The sequence below is a fragment of the Oncorhynchus kisutch genome, linkage group LG3 (assembly GCF_002021735.2).
Source record: "Oncorhynchus kisutch isolate 150728-3 linkage group LG3, Okis_V2, whole genome shotgun sequence".
Classification (NCBI taxonomy): domain Eukaryota; kingdom Metazoa; phylum Chordata; class Actinopteri; order Salmoniformes; family Salmonidae; genus Oncorhynchus; species Oncorhynchus kisutch.
The window spans coordinates 70,916,313-70,932,035 of record NC_034176.2 but is presented as its reverse complement, the minus strand read 5'-3'; the positions used below and the strand labels follow the sequence as shown (position 1 = coordinate 70,932,035).

Below are 15,723 nucleotides of genomic sequence, written 5' to 3'. Positions count from 1 at the left end.
TAACCTTACCAGGCAGCTAACCTTATCAGGCAGCTAACCTTACCAGGTAGCTAACCTTACCAGGCAGCTAACCTTACCAGGCAGCTAACCTTACCAGGCAGCTAACCTTACCAGGCAGCTAACCTTACCAGGTAGCTAACCTTACCAGGTAGCTAACCTTACCAGGCAGCTAACTCAGGATAAATCCCTACTAGCTCTGGGGAAAATTGTGGGTCAATGCTGGGGTGTGTATAATGACCTGAACATGTGTGTAATGACCTCTCAGACAGGTCATAATTGCCGATGATAACTGACCAAGCTAGTCGAATTAAAGTTATACAAATAAATTAGAGTCATGGAAGAGTGGATGGAAGCCTGCTGTACTGTGTTGTTCTGGAAAGGCCAGTGTGTCCTAAAACCAAATAATAGGATATAATGTTATAGGTAAATGTTAGTGGTCCACTCACCAGTTTGCGTTGACACCAGGTGCAGACTCCACACAGAGCTACTAGCCACACGGCACACACTGTCAGCCCCAGAGATACTAGGAACACACTGATAGATAGAGACCCTGCAGAGAGACAGAGGGGGGAGAGGGGATGGAGAGGGGGGAGGGGAGAGAAAGAGGGAGAGGGGAGAGAGATCAAGAGAGAGATCGGGAGAGGAAGAGAGAGAGAGAGAGAGAGAGAGACAGAGATTAGGAAGAGCAATAGGGGTTACTGTTAAAATGCATGCCAATCATGAGAGGGGAAGGAGAAGGAGGTAAAGACTGAGAGAAAATGTTGTTGAAAGAATATCTCTACATATCCCTTTGGCAATATGTTGGTAAAAATCTAATAAACAAATACAGGAAAAATACACAAATGAGGCAGATCATGATGGAAGGAGTGGGAAGTGTGAGCCTGTAATGAGCTTATTTAATATGCTCTCTCCCACTCCATCATCACAAACCTGCAGACAGAGCAATCTATCAACAGAAAAAGGGAAAGAGACAGGAAAAGAGGGCAAGTGTACCGGTATAAATATCATGTCTACTTTCCCCATCTGTGTCAGTATCTACAGCTGGTGAATGAATACAGAGTCGGTGAAACAAAGGAAAAGAAAAACAATGGTCATTAAGAGGGTTCAATTACAAGTCTTGTAATCTGCAGCTTCCTTCCTCTTTGGTGTCTCATTGTACATGATCAGTACTACAGCTCTTCCTCCTGCCTTTTGTTCATCTTTCAATAAGTCAAGACCAAGCTTGACAGATAAAAGCTCTTTCACTCACACATTTCTGATAAAAATAACTACATCACTGCCTCTTGAATGCTATTCATCTAGCCCACCTCCTCTGCCAAGACAATTCAAAAGGCAAAGACGTGTTGGCAAACAACATTGTGCATAAACAATGGACTTCAATTCCACCTCATCCTCCCATTCTTTCTGTTACATTCTCCCCTCTGCCTACACAATTCCTCGATTTCACATCCCTTCCACTCTCCATCTCTCTCCATCCCTTGCTCCATCTCTCTCTCCATCCCTCCCTATAAAACTCCAGGTCTTGTAAGTTGTTCATGGCAGAGAACAGAAGGAGTAGCTTGGTAAAAACATCCACATATCACTCTTCCCTCACACTTTCTTTCATTTCCTGTCATCCTTCCTCTATTTCCACATGAGGCCTCCTACCTTTCTCCATTCTTTCTTGCTCTCCTTTTGCTCAGTATGTTGTTCAAATTATTTTCCTACTATCTATTGTGAGAAGAATAATACAGTGAGTAGCCTTTGTAGAACACATCCATCAAAGGAAGCAATCAGTTGACATTATGTTTTCAACAGAACCTGAGCAATGACAATGATACTGTAACTATCCATTACTGGTCATCTCACTCAGAAAGCAATTCAACATGTCATAATGCTGCTGATAAGTGACCATAATGGCAGGTGTTTCATGGAGGTCTTTCATCTTTTCATAATTTTTTTAAAGGGATGAAATGGATGACCAATCCTCGACTTTGGCGATGTCATTTACAAAATAGCCTCCAATACCCTACTCAACAAATTGGATGCAGTCTATCACAGTGCAATCCGTTTTGTCACCAAAGCCCCGTATACTACCCACCATTGCGACCTGTACGCTCTCGTTGGCTGGCCCTCGCTTCATACTCGTCGCCAAACCCACTGGCTCCATGTCATCTACAAGACCCTGCTAGGTAAAGTCCCCCCTTATCTCAGCTCGCTGGTCACCATAGCATCTCCCACCTGTAGCACACGCTCCAGCAGGTATATCTCTCTAGTCACCCCCAAAACCAATTCTTTCTTTGGCCACCTCTCCTTCCAGTTCTCTGCTGCCAATGACTGGAACGAACTACAAAAATCTCTGAAACTGGAAACACTTATCTCCCTCACTAGCTTTAAGCACCAACTGTCAGAGCAGCTCACAGATTACTGCACCTGTACATAGCCCACCTATAATTTAGCCCAAACAACTACCTCTTTCCCAACTGTATTTTATTTATTTATTTATTTATTTTGCACCTTTGCACCCCATTATTTTTATTTCTACTTTGCACATTCTTCCATTGCAAAACTACCATTCAAGTGTTTTACTTGCTATATTGTATTTACTTTGCCACCATGGCCTTTTTTGCCTTTACCTCCCTTCTCACCTCATTTGCTCACATTGTATATAGACTTGTTTATACTGTATTATTGACTGTATGTTTGTTTTACTCCATGTGTAACTCTGTGTCGTTGTATCTGTCGAACTGCTTTGCTTTATCTTGGCCAGGTCGCAATTGTAAATGAGAACTTGTTCTCAACTTGCCTACCTGGTTAAATAAAGGTAAAATAAATCAATAAATAAAATGACCCTGAGGCCTACCATATACAGTATGCTGCTGTAATGTTAAAAAAGAAAGTAGAAACAGCTATAGGATCTGTGTATAGAAGGCATTTTTAATTGCAGAGTATTGTTTTCTTATTTTCTTACCTTCGTCATAGCTGTGGATTAGACTACAGTGTATACGTTTCAGTGAAAAACAGTTCCTAGCCTATTTAGTCCACTGTTAAGCTACATAATGGCTGAAGGTCATTGTTTGGTTTAAAGTAGGCTAACTTATGAAGGAAGACCAATGTTGCCAGTTGGTGTGACTGAATAAACAAACAATCTACTAGCACCGAACAGCCAATGGAGGTTAAACAAACAGCAGTGATTCAGCACAATGGACAGCGACAGAATCGGAATTCACCCGAACAGTGTGGACAGCAACAGAATCAGAATTCACCCGAATAGTGTGGACAGCGACAGAATCGGAATTCACCCTAATAGTGTGGACAGCGACAGAATCGGAATTCACCCGGGCATTGTGGAATTCACCCGGGCACCGTTTTTCACAGTTGTAGCGGAGCCACCAGCCCCCATTATGACCATCCCTGAAGATAAATGGGGAATAGCCTATAGGCTTAGACCAGGAAGAAATAACACACGAACATGATTTAACAGTAAATAGTTAATGACCTGGCCTGGCACAGGGGAGCTGTTAAGTACAGCATACATAATAACCAGGAGGAGAAATAAGCCGAGGTAGCTAGCTTCCTGACTCTGTAAGGTTGCTACACAGCGCAATTATTACGTGGGCTGGCCCACCCTAATATTGAAACTCATCTTGATCTCCCAGAGGCACATCCATTAGATGCTTCTGATAGGGCAGAGAATTGCATCCTGGTCATTAGCTCGGTGAGTTCCTGTAATGATTAAACAGCAGCTTTAATATGTCTATCAGCCCAGCCAGGCTGCTGTAAAAGAACCTGGGATAGAGATAGATGGATACAGTTGGGCTGCATGGAGCTGAGGAAAATAGCAACGAGCCTAACAGAAGGTGGTGGTAGTGTAAACAAGGGGTTGAATCAGACTGCTGTATTACAGCTGTGGTGTGTATGGTTGTTGGGCAGGGATGGTGCGGCAGGTAGGGATGTTTTCAAGAGGACTGGGACAGCTCCCCTAATATTTGTATGGTCCAAATAGTTTACATGGAGACTATGAATCAATAAAGACTAATGAGTTCTGCCCCAGTAAGGTGATTTATTACAGAGAACAACACAAAGACAGCTCTGGCAAAAACAATATGGTCACACGGATGGTCCTTCTCACTGACTCTCTCCCCAGGAGTGGCCCCATGCAGCGCTGTGCTGGGTGTCACACAGAGAGCCTCCTGTGGCTAATTCCAGCGCCAGACATTTACAGCACATGCAAGCACGCACATGCAAGCACGCAAACGCACACGCAGCACACACACACACAGCACACACACAGCACAAGCTCTTATTGTCTCATGTCATCACTGCCCTCTTGAAAGTTCATTTTTATTGCACATATACTGGATGAGCTTTGGCGTTTCCATAAAACTACAAACTACAAAACTACAAAAAATAAAGCGAGTGTTCCTCTCGGTTGTGATAATTCTCTCTCATCTTCCCACTCTGAGCCCCTGTCGGTCCAACACTATTTTCCCTCATCAAGTAATTACATGATTTTCTACTGACATGACTAAAACTACTCATCAGAAAGAATAGCCTCCATAACAATCCCTCCCACTCTCCCTGGGTTTTAACCCCCTATTAACCCCCACATGCAGCCATCCTCTCCACTGGTCTACTAGTATCTAAGGATTGTACGGATAGATAAAAAGATGACCAAATTACACTGCAATTCACGTCTGTTTTGTGACGGGTAGTGTACCAAATGCATGCATATTCAAAATGTCATTAAGCAATGAATAAGACTCAAATAATCGCTGAGGAATACTGAGAGCACTGTTAGACCTTCCACACACTGATTTCTCTCTGCACTGCTCAAAACTATTGTTTTCCTCAGTCAGACTGCCAACAGATCCAGATTACCAGTATTATGAATATAGGGAATGTCTCATACTGTCAAACAAACATTCAGTAAATACTGCCAGTGGCTCAAGCTCATCAATCAAAACACAAGCAAAATGGCCATCCAGTCAATAACAGTCTCTACCTGAAAGTCCCAGGTATACCTGCATCTACACCTGGCTACTCTCATCCTTCTCACTCTGAACTAAAGGTTGCTGCTGTCTGTCTTCCCCAGGCACCTCTCTCTCCACCTCGCCAGACAGATGAAGAGGATCCATCATAATGAGGTCACTGACCCACTTCTAAAGCACACACACATAACGGCATCATCATTTCATCAGCATAATCACTAAGTCATCTGCTGTAACTACGAGTGATGGGGGGGGGGGGGGGGGGGAATCGATCCAGTTACATTTGGCAATATTCTTTTTGGACAATGTCATATCGATATAAACATACATTTTTGGGGGTAATGTTAGCTAGTGCTAGTCAGCTGTACCGGCGCAAAAACACTGGTATTTTTCATCTTATAGTTGATTCTCCATCTTTGTTTTAAACAGTGAGCCAACATTCTTTCAGCTCTTTTATTTCCCTGACTGATCAAAAGCAACACTTGTTTTCTCCTGCTCTCTCTTGCCTCTCTGCAGCAGACATATAGTGAGCAATATGGTTGGAACATCAAATAGCAATAAAATCACAGTATCGGATAGCAATAAATACATTGTATACTGTAGAATCGTGAGAATCGCAGTACATAGTAACTACCAATGTATTTTATCCTCCATGTCAATTGTGAGAGCATCGATTGGAGGGATAAAATTCATATTTACAAATGACTCAGTATGATTCACTAGATGACCTGTTTCAGTGCACCGCGGAGAGGACCCAGAGTTATTTATAGCTGCTTTAAGTGAGATTCCTGTGCGCTGTCAGAAGAGCCCCCTCCCTTCTTCCCTCTCTACCTCCCTCCTGTCTTCCCTCTCTCTCTCTCTCCTCTCCTTCACCTGCTGTGCTAATCTGCTTGTGTTCTGCTCACTCAGCCCCTGGTGTTTGTGCCCAAGCTGACACAGAATCAGGGCTATTAGTCACAGGGGACCAGCAGAGGAGCATGTCTGTCTGGCCCAGGGGGCGGGGGATCGGGGAAGGCAGAGCAGAGTGGAGCCTCACCTGGGGAGCGGAACCCTTGACCATGCCACCCGCCACTAGGACCAGCCATCAGCGGAGAAAAAAAAGAGCTGACACCTTGGCTGTTCTCGTTATACAGGACCAGCACCTGAGATCCATTCCCATAACAGTATATTGCCACTAGATCTCATGTTAGATGGGTTACAGGGTGAGCCAGCATCACTGTAACTATTCTGATTTCTACACAGTCACCCTACGCCAATGCGTTCATCTATTTACTCAGTAGCCCCCGAGCAGGTGAAAAACGATCCCTCGACGACGAGGCAACATTGCCTATCATCCGGAGCCCTGGCAGTCCCAACAAAAAACTCTTAAACCTAATTTATTTGATTGGCAGGTGTGTTTATCCGGCCAAAACATCCAAGCAGTTCACAGGCAGGACCATCAAAGGCCATTTCTCATAGCCATGGCTTCACTGAGGAGGATCCAAAGGTTTGTTTTGAGCGACAAGGCCATCTATGAGTGTGTGCAGTTGAGTCAACATAACTCAGGGACAGAGGTGAAGAGACTGCAGGTGAGAGGGGGGGAGTGGAGGTCAGAGAAGCCACTGTAAGAGACCGAGGGATTCTGAGAGGAGAGAAGGAGCAGCTGCATTAAAACATGAGCTTTCTGTAGGGTTACAGGTGTCACGGGTCAACTGAGGGAGAGGAGTGGAAGGTCAAAGACAAGAAAGGATCAAGAGTGTTGAATTGCTTTAAAGAGCGACTGCCCTTAAAAAGCAACTTCTTGTTTTAAAAACAGCCTATGTGGCATCGACATGAGTCAGAAAGATGTATTCTAGTGTCAAAATGTACTACAAAGTGTCAATAGGATACATCTGGTCATAAAGTCAGTCTTGTCCAAAACTGAGATTTGTGAGATGATAGGAAAAAATGGTATGTTACAGAAAGAAGAGTACTGTAACAGTTTTCCTTCGGTTAGGTTTATTTCAATCCTGTCCACATACCCACAGCTGGCAGCACCAAGTAATCATCAATTTGGAGCACAGTGACCGAATCCTAATGACCATGGTCAATTTTGTTTGACATTTGATATCCCTATGAGGCTAGTTAGGGACCATCAGTCAATCACACAATTTACATGGGGCAATATTTTAAAATGTCAATAGCTCCAAATGTCAATAGACTTAAAAACCTCAAACCAACTATAAATTGTGGAAATTCATGTACAAATATTGAAAGCATTTAATGAGACAACTAAAAGATGTGCAACATGAAAATATTGGGTAATTCATTGACGGTCCCTAACTATCCCCAAAGATCGCAACGTTGGTTTGACATTGGTTACTTCAAGATACAAGACCTGGTTAGAGTGTTAAGTTATCTAGAAGGGTAAATGACTAACTGTTTTGACAGAAATAATGTGCAAACGCTTGCCATGTGCGAACACATAAGAGACACCCACATTAAACCACCCCTCCACCCCAACACAACTCTCGTTTGGCTTCAGTCATGGCCACTGCATTTCTTAATGACCAAGACAAAAAACAATGCTAAATCAGGAAGAAAGAAAATAACACCTAAGTAAGGAGGAAGAAAATATTTAGTGGTGGTGAGGAGAGAAAGAGAGAGAGAGGGGTAGAGGTTGGGTTGAGAAGGGGGAGAGGGGACGATGAAAGAAATTGAGTGTTTTCAGCCCAGTTGGCAGTCTGCCTGCAGCGCCTATACATTCTGAATGTAAAGTTGAGTTTCCCCCCAAATAAAACACTGCTAAAGTTCTCAGAGGTGCTGCTGTCTAAAGTGCAGGTAGAGCCAAGGAACAGTTGGATTGCACGTTGCAGAGGTGAAAGAAGCACACACCTGTTTAGGCGAGGTGCTGGCTAGAAGAGTAGAACACTTGAAAAATAAAAGGAGAGGCCTCACTCTAGGAGCACAGATGCAATAATTTAATAACCAATGTTTCGACAGACAAGCTGTCTTTATCAGGGTATAATGACACACGGATTGCAAGTTGCAACAAAGAGAAATGCGCATAAAAATCCACACAGAACATCCACAACACCTCCAGGAGAGTATCCTACTACCAACAGAATGTACAGCTGAGTGAGCTATACAGAGCTATACTACATGACCAGAATTATATAGACACCTGCTCTTCGAACATATCATTCCAAAGTCATGGGCATTAATATGGAGTAGGTCCCCCCTTTGCTGCTATAACAGCATCCACTCTTCTGGGAAGGCTTGTTGGAACATTGCTGCAGGGACTTGCTTCCAATCAGCCTCAAGAGTATTACTGAAGTCAGGCACTGATGGGACTGGCTTGGAGTCGGCGTTCCAATTAATTCCAAAGGTGTTCGATAGGGTTGAGGTCAGGGCTCTGGGCAGGCCAGTCATGTTTATCCACACCAATCTCGACAAAACATTTCTGTAAGGACCTCGCTTTGTGCACGGAGACATTGTCATGCTGAAACAGGAAAGGGCCTTCCCCAAACTGTTTCCACAATGTTGGAAGGACAGAATCATCTAGAATGTCAATGTATGCTGTAGCGTTAAGATTTCAATTTACTGGAACTAAGGGGCCTAGCCTGGACCATGAAAAACAGCCCCAGACCATTATTCCTCCTCCACCAAACTTTACAATTGGCACTATACATTGGGTCATGTAGCGTTCTCCTGGCATCCGCCAAACCCAGATTTGTCCGTTAGACTGCCAGATGGTGAAGCATGATTCATCACTCCAGAGAACGCATTTCCACTGCTCCAGAGTCCAATGGCTTTACACCACTCCAGCCGACGCTTGACATTTCGCATGGTGATCTTAGGCTTGTGTGTGGCTGCTTGGCCATGGAAACCCATTTCATGAAGCTCCCGATGAACAGTTATTGTGCGGACGTTGCTTCCAGAGGCAGTTTGGAACTCAGTAGTGAGTGGTACAACCGAGGACAGATGATTTTAATGTGCTACGCGCTTCAGCACTCGGTGCTCCCATTCTGTGAGCTTGTGTGGCCTACCACTGCGTAGCTGAGCCGTTGTTGCTCCTAGAAGTTTCCACTTCACAATAACAGCACTTACAGTTGACCGAGACAGCTCTAGCATGGTCAAAATTTGACGAACTGACTTGCTGGAAAGGTGGCACCCTATGACGTTGCCACGCTGAAAGTCACTGAGCTCTTCAGTAAGGCCATTCTACTGCCAAAGATTGTCTATCGAGATTGCATGGCTGTGTGCTAAATTTTATACACCTGTCGGCAACAGGTGTGGCTGAAATAGCCAAATCCACCGATTTGAAGGGGTGTCCACATACAGTATATATATAAAAGTATCTTCAACACATAAATTCACTTAGATCTCGCTTACTATATCTACGCAATCAGTAACCATCATGGTAACCGTGGTCCCCTTACAGTCAATGCCAAAATAAACCAAAGAAATATTAATTCAATCTTCTGCATGTGACACCATTACTGCGATATTACCATCCTCCCATCAGCTCTTCCCTTCCCTTTCCTTCTCCTGTCTAATCTAGCTGCTGGCTCTCTCTCTAACACAGATGGGGCGAGTAGGGATGGTGAAGCGGAGTTGGAGAGGGAGATAGGATAAACATTAATCCCTTAACCCTTAATAAACTACTGACAACCCTGCTTACACCGGAACAGAACACAGACCTACACATACACAGACCCATTACATGACACATACATGCTCTGTGCATCCCAACTTCCCCCCAGACCCATTATGGAGGAGCATGCTCACACATACATTATGCACACCCTCTGAACCACATCACATCATTTCCCAATCAGCAGGGCTTGATTGGTCCAGGGTGTGGGGGAAAGGAGAGGAGATGAGAGCATAGGGAGGAGAAGAGAGGAGATGATTGGAGACGAGAGAGGGATTATGGGAATAGAGTCCTGCTACTGCTCAATAGGAGGGTCCCCAGAGGGGGCAGAGGTGTCTGGGTGCATTAGGCAGGACTCTGTGACAGGGCTATGCGAAGGGTGCCAGCCAGTCTCATGGTGAATCAGTCACACTCGCACACACAGATCACGTAATCCGTGCACCTGATGCGAGTGAACACATCTTCTACTACGGAGTCTTTCCAGCACCGCAGCACTTTTCAACTACACATAGACACAGGACTCATTTTCTCTTGCAATGACTGTTACAGAGAAACACACACCTGTGTTTCATTTTTCGTCTGATTTCGTTTAGTTTTTCCCCACATTCCGTTTTCTCAGTTTTATTTTTCCAGGTTTTTCGCTTTCCCCATTTTTTTCAGATTTTCGAACTCAAAATCACACTTTGTTAATAGAAAAACAACTCAATTGGATGTTCTAAGTCAACAACAACAGTGCTTAAACTACAACAGGAGACCACCTTTGAGTCTGGGAAATTTCTGGGGACATTTAGATTTTGGGGTGTAGTTACCATTTAATTCCAGTGCACACCTAGGAATTTTGTAGCACACGTGATGGTAGAGTTTGCTAAACAAATACCCACTGGATTGATGCAAATAATCCTTATATCATTCTGCCAGGTAAGCATAGGCTACTTTGTGGTTAACATTTAATTGAGAAGGTTTTTGGGAAAGATTTTCCATCTACCAGAATAATTTTCATTAGCATCATCACTAATGGCAGCACAAAGTGGTAGCTGCATGCACCATACATACACAGACAGGGGGAATTATCGATGCCTGGTGGTAGGAAATACAAATCACTGATGCATTCTGTTAATGTCTCATGATAAACAAGCATTTACAAGCATCTCGCTACACTCGCAATAACATCTGCTAACCATGTATATGTGACCAATAACATTGGATTTGATTTCAACTTGAGCTAATTAATTCATTTCCAATACATTTATTTGATTCCCTACTAAGTTCAATCATTTTTTTTATATTGTTGGATTCTGTGATTCTGTCCGTGTTCTCCGCATAGTGGATTTTATAGGGCCCTACACACGTCTCTCGCTCTGTTTTTCAGTCCCTCAGCCAGACACACACAGACACCCTGGCCTTTGGAGCCATGTGGAAAAGCCAGTCTTTTGTGGTCAGATGCAAACACCTGGGTCTGATAACCTCAGTGCAAAGATAATTAGACAGTAGCGGTGCCTCCGTCTGGCTCCATCACTTTAAGGTCCCTGTGTGGAGTGCTTTATGACTTCATTACTGGCAGTTAGACCCGCGAACAGTGTTAACCCTGCCCCACAACACTGTGATGGACTGGAGTGCTGAGTGCTTTTGACAGGGGAGTCCATTAAACATAACCCCAAATGGACACACCTCCTCTGGCCCCTGCTTTTGCGTCCACCGCCTGTCTGGCCGTTGGGCTGGGGGCCTGTATGTGGAGCGATATGTCACTCGAGCTCTCTTTGACTCTCTCTCTCTCTCTCTCTCTGTTTTCAGGAGTCTGTCTATTTAGGTGTCTGCTGTCGGGTGTCTGCTCGATGTCTGTTCTTTCACATCCGGTCATCTCGTCTGTCTGGTCGACTATCTCTCCACACATCTGTCTGCCTGCCCATCTCATAACCCTTCTGCCAACATCTTGCATATCCATCTCTCTCCCTCTTATCAGCGTGGCAATAGGTTGGTCTCTGTGTCTCTGTGGAAAGAGACAGATGTGAACAAGGGAGATGGAGGGGATAGAACAAGGGGGCAAACCGAGACAGAGATAGAAATGCGGAAAGAGAGAACAGAAACAGCCTGGGGATCATCAGATCATCACTCTGTGTGTCTGTGTGGCAGAGGGAGAGAGAGTCTTGTCACAGACAGGGAACGGATGCCATACTGAACAAGCGTTACCACCCATTAACATGCACTAGCACTTTTAAAGAGTACTTTATTAGAGGCAACATCTCTGGAATGAGTTCGGCCTCCCAAGGTCATGTTCAGAAACAGCGAGGGGGAGAGATGTGAACCTTTTGTTAACGTGGGCATTATGAACTTCACTGCACCAGAGGGAGCGGTCACAACTAACTCAGCCCCCGTGTGTGGAGGGAGCGGTCAGACCTAACTCAGCCCCCGTGTGTGGAGGGAGCGGTCACAACTAACTCAGCCCCCGTGTGTGGAGAGAGCGGTCAGACCTAACTCAGCCCCCGTGTGTGGAGGGAGCGGTCACAACTAACTCAGCCCCCGTGTGTGGAGGGAGCGGTCAGAACTAACTCAGCCCCCGTGTGTGGAGGGAGCTGTCACAACTAACTCAGCCCCCGTGTGTGGAGGGAGCGGTCACAACTATCTCAGCCCCCGTGTGTGGAGGGAGCGGTCAGAACTAACTCAGCCCCGTGTGTGGAGGGAGCGGTCAGAACTAACTCAGCCCCCGTGTGTGGAGGGAGCTGTCACAACTAACTCAGCCCCCGTGTGTGGAGGGAGCGGTCAGAACTAACACAGCCCCCGTGTGTGGAGGGAGCGGTCAGAACTAACTCAGCCCCCGTGTGTGGAGGGAGCTGTCACAACTAACTCAGCCTCCGTGTGTGGAGGGAGCTGTCACAACTAACTCAGCCCCCGTGTGTGGAGGGAGCGGTCAGAACTAACTCAGCCCCCGTGTGTGGAGGGAGCGGTCAGAACTAACTCAGCCCCCGTGTGTGGAGGGAGCGGTCAGAACTAACTCAGCCCCGTGTGTGGAGGGAGCGGTCAGAACTAACTCAGCCCACGTGTGGAGGGAGCGGACAGAACTAACTCAGCCCACATGTGGAGGGAGCGGTCAGAACTAACTCAGCCCACATGTGGAGGGAGCGGACAGAACTAACTCAGCCCACATGTGGAGGGAGCGGTCAGAACTAACTCAGCCCACATGTGGAGGGAGCGGTCAGAACTAACTCAGCCCACATGTGGAGGGAGCGGACAGAACTAACTCAGCCCACGTGTGGAGGGAGCGGACAGAACTAACTCAGCCCACATGTGGAGGGAGCGGTCAGAACTAACTCAGCCCACATGTGGAGGGAGCGGACAGAACTAACTCAGCCCACATGTGGAGGGAGCGGTCAGAACTAACTCAGCCCACATGTGGAGGGAGCGGTCAGAACTAACTCAGCCCACATGTGGAGGGAGCGGACAGAACTAACTCAGCCCACATGTGGAGGGAGCGGACAGAACTAACTCAGCCCACATGTGGAGGGAGCGGTCAGAACTAACTCAGCCCCCGTGTGGGGAGGGAGCGGTCAGAACTAACTCAGCCTGCGTGTGGGGAGGGAGCGGTCAGAACTAACTCAGCCTGTGTATGTGGAGGGAGCGGTCAGAACTAACTCAGCCTGTGTGTGTGGAGGGAGCGGTCAGAACTAACTCAGCCTGTGTGGGGAGGGAGCGGTCAGAACTAACTCAGCCTGTGTGTGTGGAGGGAGCGGTCAGAACTAACTCAGCCTGTGTGTGTGGAGGGAGCGGTCAGAACGCAATTGAGTGAGACAAGGAGGGGAAAGGGGATTTAGGGAGAAGAACTGTGTGATGCTTGTCTTGGCTTCTTTTTTGTTGTGCCCAGCAAATGCCCATGACCAAATGGAACACTAGAGTCAAAGCAAATGAACATCTTCAAGACAAAATTTCACTTGCTCGTTCCAGCAGCCACAAAGCACATTCCACCAAATAGCTTCACAGCATTTGATTTTTTATCTCTGTTTAAAGATTTGCCGTCCATTTGAGTACTCGATTACTCATGCCCATTCCTAGTGTAGAAATTATCATTATTCCCAGCTTCATCATAAATCTTACAAGTCCAAGCCTAAACCTATAGCCCTTACCTTCACCCCTTTTCAAAATCCTAATCCTAATACCAGCCTAATGGCAAGACCATTTCCTCTAGGCCTAAAGCTCTGGGTTTAAACAATAAGAATACTCATATTCCACCTTGCCGAGGGACCTCTCTTTGCACTCCTGAGTCTCGACTGTGTGGAGACCCAATAAATAGGTAAAGAGGTCATTAATTTATGTGCATGACTTTAATTATCCAGGTGTATCCAATTTGTCCAAGCTAGCGCTCTACAGTCTGGTTGCTCCTGTTGTGTTGGGGGTGGTGGCTTTTCCCTCTTCCTGTAACACAGCAAATGTTTCTGAATAACGGTAAATTAGATAACACTTCTTCTATTACCAGAATTATATTACTATAATTATTTTCTACCCTCCACTTGCTATTAAAATACCTTGGCACAGTGACCAAGTGATGTAAAACATCTGACAGCACATTAAAGCGGTGTGACTAACAGTACACATGAGATATATTTATCAAAACAGACGGAGAGTTTAATTCTGTGTCCTACTGTAACACACACTTTCTGTCACAGCCGTGGAGCCTAATGGAGGGAGCCAAATTAGACCATTAGTAGCATGTCGAATAGCACCTTGCATTTTCCAAAGTCAGCTGCAACATGTGCAAAAACATTAAATAAACACTAACAGGGCATATGCAAAGCACTGTTGACCACCACCATAAATAAAACCCAAGTTTAAAAATGATTGGGTCCCTCAATGAACAGCTAAGCAGCTTACAGAATCCCCAGTTCACCATCGGCTGAGAAAGAGCTCAACAATAGGCCATGCTAATAAAATAACTTGTTCTGCTAACACAACCAGACCTTTTGAACTCGTGGTCAGGGCTGTCACACACACACACACACACACACATGCATGATGCACACACGGATGTGTGTGTGTTCAGACAGCAGTCATTTGCTGACATGGCTATGCTACTTGACATAGTAACGACGGGTGTGTGTGTTCAGACAGCAGTCATTTGCTGACATGGCTATGCTACTTGACATAGTAAAGACGGGTGTGTGTGTTCAGACAGCAGTCATTTGCTGACATGGCTATGCTACTTGTCATAGGAACGACGGGTGTGTGTGTTCAGACAGCAGTCATTTGCTGACATGGCTATGCTACTTGACATAGTAACGACAGGTGTGTGTTCAGACAGCAGTCATTTGCTGAAATGGCTATTCTACTTGTCATAGTAACGACGGGTGTGTGTGTTCAGACAGCAGTCATTTGCTGACATGGCGTTGCTACTTGACATAGTAACGACGGGTGTGTGTGTTCAGACAGCAGTCATTTGCTGACATGGCAATGCTACTTGACATAGTAACGACGGGTGTGTGTGTTCAGACAGCAGTCATTTGCTGACATGGCAATGCTACTTGTCATAGTAACGACGGGTGTGTGTGTTCAGACAGCAGTCATTTGCTGACATGGCAATTCTACTTGACATAGTAACGACGGGTGTGTGTGTTCAGACAGCAGTCATTTGCTGACATGGCTATGCTACTTGACATAGTAATGACGGGTGTGTGTGTTCAGACAGCAGTCATTTGCTGACATGGCTATGCTACTTGACATAGTAACGACGGGTGTGTGTGTTCAGACAGCAGTCATTTGCTGACATGGCTATTCTACTTGACATAGTAACGACGGGTGTGTGTGTTCAGACAGCAGTCATTTGCTGACATGGCTATGCTACTTGACATAGTAACAACGGGTGTGTGTGCAGTCGTGTAGGCTGATTGGTGGTGATGCTCGTGCTTCCTATCAGTCAGAAGTTATGTAGCAAGCTAAGATGACAACAATGCCTGCCATGTACGTTTCACAGTTGCTTTGAATGTTCAACATCATAGTGTAAGAACACTTCTAAAGCCTAAGATGATCCAACTTTCAAAACAAGTCATTTTTGGCCACAGTAGTCAACTAGGTAGGTGTTTGCCTTTTTAGCACATTCACAAATGTGTTTGTAAACAATTAACAAGCTTTTTACGTAGCTACCACATGTTCTTG

The 15,723-nt window shown here is 45.5% G+C and overlaps 1 protein-coding gene across 2 annotated transcripts in view; it reads right to left on the bottom strand.

Moving 5' to 3' along the window:
* The window catches only part of LOC109873155 (synaptotagmin-7-like), a 116,875-nt gene that overhangs the window by 68,737 nt on the left and 32,415 nt on the right, over window positions 1-15,723 (bottom strand). For both annotated transcript variants that reach the window (XR_004206752.1, XM_031813195.1), the window contains exon 2: window positions 447-550. Coding sequence is in view for 1 of the 2 variants with exons in the window: in XM_031813195.1 (XP_031669055.1) it covers window positions 447-550 (104 nt within the window). In the remaining variant the exon portion in view is untranslated. The remainder of the gene's footprint in view (window positions 1-446; window positions 551-15,723) is intronic.